Source organism: Antennarius striatus, chromosome 13 (assembly GCF_040054535.1).
Source record: "Antennarius striatus isolate MH-2024 chromosome 13, ASM4005453v1, whole genome shotgun sequence".
In the NCBI taxonomy this organism is placed as follows: domain Eukaryota; kingdom Metazoa; phylum Chordata; class Actinopteri; order Lophiiformes; family Antennariidae; genus Antennarius; species Antennarius striatus.
Window position 1 is genome coordinate 16,772,093 of NC_090788.1, and position 6,011 is coordinate 16,778,103.

The window sequence follows — 6,011 nt, forward strand, 5'->3', positions numbered from 1 at the left end:
ACTTAACATTCATCACTTGACATCACTCCTCCAACAAATAGATTGTACTTTTATTTCGTTTTCCTTTAGTTTCCCAGGATTTAAAAACCCCCCACCTTTTTGTACTTCATTTTTGTTTTCTTTAGTTTCTCAAAAATGTTCACTTGCGTTTTACTTTCATTTGATGTCCAGTATTAAACTTTATTTTAGAGTAATTTAAATTTTCTTGGAAAGTTTTTTCTACTTTCCATTAGTTTCCAACAATACTTAAGTTTTACTTATTTGTTTTTTGTATTTATTTTCCTAAAACCAAAACTTGTATTTGGCTTCCTGGAGAGGAACCCGGAAGCAGAGATCTCCATGACAACCGCGGGCCAAACTTTTCTTTGGCTGTTGTCAGGATCATGACTGGAGACCAGGACTACAGCAGGTTGGACCTGGACGGCCTGCGGATGGAGCTGGAGCAGGAGAGAGAGATGAAGTAAGGTGGTTCTTAGGGACTGATGGTGAGGAAGACGTTCCCCAATCACGGCTTCGCTCTTCATCACAGACAGATGCTGGAGGAGTCCGCGTCCGACCTGCGGGCCACGATGCGTGAACTCCAGGAGCGGCTGCGCAGCGTAGACGGGGAAGGTGAGCCGTCCTAAAACTCAAATACATCCTAAAAATCGGGTGATTTTTTTAGGATGTATTTATAAAGCTGCTAACGTTTATTGATCTCTGCTGTCATTTGGCTGCAATCACACAATCTGATGAGTCAGGAAATGAATGGAAGACGCGTTACGAGACGCAGACAGAGTTAAACAAACAGCTGGAACGACAGACGTCACTCATTCATGAGAGACTGGACGACCTGCGAGGAAATCCTTTAGGTATGTCTAGCTTTTTTTTTTTTTCCCGTAAGGTTTTTAAAAAAAATTAATTTTCCAAGTTATGAAAACAGAGTTTGTACAACAACGTAAATCAGAGAAAGAAAATTCCCACCCACCCAACCTCCCCTTCCCCTTTCTTTCACATAATAGACTCACAAATTCATTACAATAATAACACAACTCGTGTGCAAGACAGGGGTGAGCCTATCACACAAATATACTGATACACATACAACAACAGCAAAAACTAAAAAAAAACAACAACGAAAAATAAATAAAAGCCAAAACATAAATTTAAGCAGAAAATGACATTGATAGATTGTTACATAACAGCCACAGGATGGTATATGACAACATCTGGAAAACAGTGGCCCTTAGTTGAGGAGTTAACGTTTCCCAATAATTGATGTATATGTCCTGTACATGCTCGGCATATAGAATTAAAAAGAAAATTCAGATTATGGGGGGGTTTGTGAATTCGTAAAATATTGCATAAAAGAATACCACTGATTACAAAAATCCACTTCTGTCCCCACGCAGGGTAAATTTGAATTTTTCTGATTTAAAAAAAAACCCAAAAACATGATGTCTTTCAACCAAACAGATATAAAGGGGTGTTGTGGTGATTTTCCAATTATGTACAATTCTACGCCTAGACAGTAGAGTGCTAAAGTCTGCAGTCTGCAGCTTTTAAATGGGTTTCTATTTGAGGCGTATTTATTTTGTGTTATTTATGTAGGGGTTACATCTAATGACGTCCAGCGGATGTTGTCCAGGTGCTTTCTGCTGTGATTTATACATCTATCAGCGGTCTACTTTTGCTCCTTGTCAACCATCACTGTGCTTTGACCACTTTAAAATGAAAATTCATCTTCAGTGTGAATGAGAACCCTTTGCTGATGTGACAGTCATGCAGCTCTCTGATTTTACCCAGTGATTAGTGAATGCATCACATGAAAAGACTTGTGTGTCTGCATCAGCCAGCCGAGCCATCACAACAAAAGTAGGCTTAAAGTACTGTACTTGAATCTATTTCAGGAGAGACTTGATGTTCTCTGCAAATAAGCAGGAAATACTAAATATTTGTGGATGTAAACAACTACCCAAAACAAGTTTGAAAATAGGGCAATACTGTAATGGATATAGGTTTAAAAAATATGAGAGTGAGCATGAGAGAGAGATTACTTTTCACTATTGGAATCTGTCTAAGAGGTACATTATTATTTTTTCTTCTTTATTGTAGTTATTCTATTCTATTCTATTCTATTCTATTCTATTCTATTCTATTCTATTCTATTCTATTCTATTCTATTCTATTCTATTCTATTCTATTACAGTTTTCCTCATCTTTTTACCAGTGTGTTAGCTGGATGTGTATTTGATGTCTTGCTGGCAATCTGATGTAAGATTAAACTAAATTGAATGAATACATTAAAGAGGTTTAAAAAAAATCGAATATATTTAGCAATTCCTATCAAGTCTGTTTTAACATGTCTACATCATCTTTTTTTTTTTTTTTACAGATCGGTTGGCCTTCATACGTTCCTATGACGACATGGCAGTAGTGAGTGTAACCCTTCAGTTTCTGTGGATCTTGACTGTTTTGTTGTGCTGGTGTTATCTGGTGAGTTTGTACTTTTTAACAGCAGAGGGAGTCAGAGACACAGGCTGCACAGAGAGGACAGACAGGACAGGGGGTTATGATACCAGCTGCTCTCCATCCTCCAGTCGATGCTGAACAAACCACAGTTTAAGCACTGTGCTGTAATCACAGGATTACAAACCACAGAGGAGTAATACACACTAATTACGATGTTTTAACACACATGTTTCCGTCTGTGTGCTTTGAGGCAGAGCTAACAGATGCTTATTGGTGCATCCAGGGAGCAACAGAAAGATTGGGGAATGAGTATTTCTAGATAAACCATAAAATTTACTCTGAGATAGATTTTTAGAAGAATAGGAATTATTTTAAATAAAGCTTGTGCAGTTTGTAAGTACTTGGACCACAATATTCTGAGCCTGTCAGTGTTGTCCATAGCATTTGTGTGAGCACATCCTCCAAAAATGAAATTTTTATATAAAAATTTATATTTTTACATATAATACTTAGATTCTCAAGATTAGTAAATATCGTCTGGTATGGGGGAAAACCGTCTGTGTTGCAGATTCTTCACAGTTACAGGTTACAACAACTTAACCACAGAAGATGCACACATTCTTGTAAATTATTCTTAAAACTTTGTATGATGCATGAATGACGCTGCTGGTGTAAAAGCACTTCTCATTATGCTATTTATTAAATATGTTGTAAATATGATGTGCTTTTTTTACACAGAAAGTCTTGTCACTTTGCTAAAGATCACATGAATGAAATTATCTGACAGTTGAATAAGAAATGAGCATAATCTGTTGTTGGGCTCATGGCTTCTGCATCAACAATTCCAGTAGCTTGTTACCAATTGTTTTGTAATTAGATATCAGTGGGACAAAACCTTTATGATTTAAAGCCTCTTTTGTTCTGGATGTTGCTAATTCATGGAAATACTTTGCGGCAGGAAACATTGAAACAACGCCTGAAGCTCCTGACTGAGGAGAAGACCGACCTCCAGAGTCAGCTGATGGACTGTCATGTCAGAATCGAACAGGAGGGAAAGGTCTGAACAAGGACAGTAAAACAGTAGTTTGTACACCGGGTTACGATACCTCCACATCCACTTTAAATATTTCTCTGACAGGCAGCATTAAATTTGGTGATAAAGTACTTCATATGCAAATGAGTTGTCCTTCCACAGGGTTGAAAAAGATTTGGTGGTCTCCCCAGGTCACACTGAAATATTATTTGAATGGAGATTTAACAGGCAGTGTGTGCTGCCGGTAATCCATGATGTAAATCTGTTAGTCATTAACTCTCATGACCTCCTGAAATACATTCTTAATATTTACAAGCAGTAAACAAGCACTTTTGTACTGACAGCTAAATAAGCAATAATAAAACAGTTTCTTTCATGTTTCAGGCATTTCTTAAAACCAACGATGAGAGACGGGCCTACCATTCAGAAATTGCAAAGGTAAGTGCTCCTCTTATCCATCCTAACAGTGATGCCCGTCTCTCAGGTATAGTTATCATTTCTTTTTATATTATATTGCTAACTTTTCTTGTAATAAATCAGTATTTGGGCAGCCAAAGATTTAGTCAAGTACATATACTGGTTTATGCTGCAAATTAAATAAAAATACTAATTAAAATATTTGGAAGAACTCTCAAGTAGGATTCTAGAGACTTCGAACACAAAATCTCCCCTGAGAATCCATGTCTGGAGAAGAATGCAATGTTTTTGTGTCTCTGATTTCTCACCGCCACAGGTGTCCTCAACCCTTGAAGCCCACAGACGACAGTACTCCATCCAGCCACAGGGGGCGCCACAGAACAAACAAAGGCGGTGAGAGATGATACAGATGGTGTTAAATAAAGTTTAATCAAATGTTAATTAATTATTTGTTCCCATAGGCTACATATTTTGGATGGTATTTGAATTCCCTGATTCCCTAATTATTTTCAAGTTTTACTCATGTGATTTATGAAGCAGCATACCAAGTGAAAACTGAGCAGATATTTTAAGATGAGATGAGAATTAATTCTTCTGATCTTTGACATAGCTTAAAATTTAATGTTGAAACTTAAACACTTGAAAGAGAGCTGACACAGAGCTGTGCGCATGATGAGTGATGAGGATGAGTAACTTCATCATAGAGTCACAAAATAGATGTTACAGAAATTGTAATGCAACAAAAGCATGACATACTTTGAAAAAATAGCATGTTGGAATTTCTGTGTTAACTGGTGTGTTGTTTATGTAGCTAGCAAAGGAATCATACTGAATAGATAAAATCAGATTTATAGATTTCATTTCAATACATAGAGAAAAACAGTATCTTAGTTAATTATTTCTGCTAGGTTTGAAAATCCTAATTGGGGGATAGTTCCGTTCTATGAAGCGCTTCAACAGAAAACACTGCATGACTGCTAAACTAAGTGTGTTTTCTGACTGCACAGAGGGAAGCAGGCCAGCAGGAAGGCAGAGGCTGACTCTCAGAAAGGCAAAGAGAGAGAAGAAGATGGAGGAGTGCATGTGAAGGGAGGCGAGGGTGGTGTAGGAGCAGCAGAAAGACGGCATGAGAAGAGATCTGAAAAGGGCAAAAGGTTACCCACCCTGAAGCACTACCTGAAACACAGCCTCTAACTCTAACCTTCTCCAATAATATAAGATAAAAAAGATGCTGATGACATTCTGTTCTTTTAATTACAATCTTCAGTGTAAAAAAAATATTGTTCTTTGCCTTCCTTTGGTGAACTCATATTCCGAAGGCTGGAGACAAAACAGTTCTTGTATATTGCCAACCGTTGTGCCACAGTCAGTGCTGCAGTGTTTTGTAATTCAGTGTTTTCTCCAATTATAAGAAAATATATCATTATATCGTATGATCTTTTGGTTCAAATCTTTATATCAAATCCGTATACCATAACATGTTTGAACAAAATGGCTGGCCAGTGTTTCAGAGAGAGAAATATCAGAGTTTCTCACTGTTGCTAGGTCTTCTCCAAACGTGTCAGAAGCCTGCTGAGTTTGACATTTCTGGTGTCAAAGCAGTTTCTTTTCATGGCACCTCCTACGGCTCTGGTTCATTACGTAAGCAGCACCACATCCACCTCTCTGTCCTTATGTGGTTCAGCTGCAGAGCGAGCAGCCGCCCTCGTTCCACCCACTGACCGCCTTCACAAATGTAGGCGTAAAAAAACTGCATCACATTACGTTCTGTAGTGAACGGGAAAATTGCCAGAAGTTGTTTCATTTTTGTTTTTCCACAAATGGAGGATGGACTCTGTTGTTGTCAGGCTGGAAATATTAAATCGAAAACAGTTCACGGAACACAGAATATGTGCTTATAGAAGACACAAATCTTGGTTTTTATGGTCCCCAATAGCAATTTTTGACGAAAAAAAATTGGTTGTAATTAGTGATATTATTAAAGTTACTGGTGACATCATCAAGTTTCTTTCCTTTTACAGGACCACTGATATTTCTGATTTGATTTATGTCTTTACAATCTCAGTGACAGGTTGTTCATCTACAACGAATGACTTGACCTAAAGATATT

At 37.6% G+C, this 6,011-nt stretch overlaps 1 protein-coding gene across 1 annotated transcript; it reads left to right on the forward strand.

Annotated features, from left to right (window-relative positions):
- Window positions 1-383: 383 nt before the first annotated feature.
- ccdc169 (coiled-coil domain containing 169) lies at window positions 384-5,095 on the forward strand. The gene is made up of 8 exons (XM_068330442.1): window positions 384-460; window positions 530-612; window positions 741-851; window positions 2,375-2,415; window positions 3,410-3,508; window positions 3,869-3,922; window positions 4,218-4,294; window positions 4,909-5,095. The coding sequence occupies exons 1-8, from the start codon at window positions 384-386 to the stop codon at window positions 5,093-5,095; spliced, it is 729 nt and encodes a 242-aa protein (XP_068186543.1).
- Window positions 5,096-6,011: the final 916 nt, after the last annotated feature.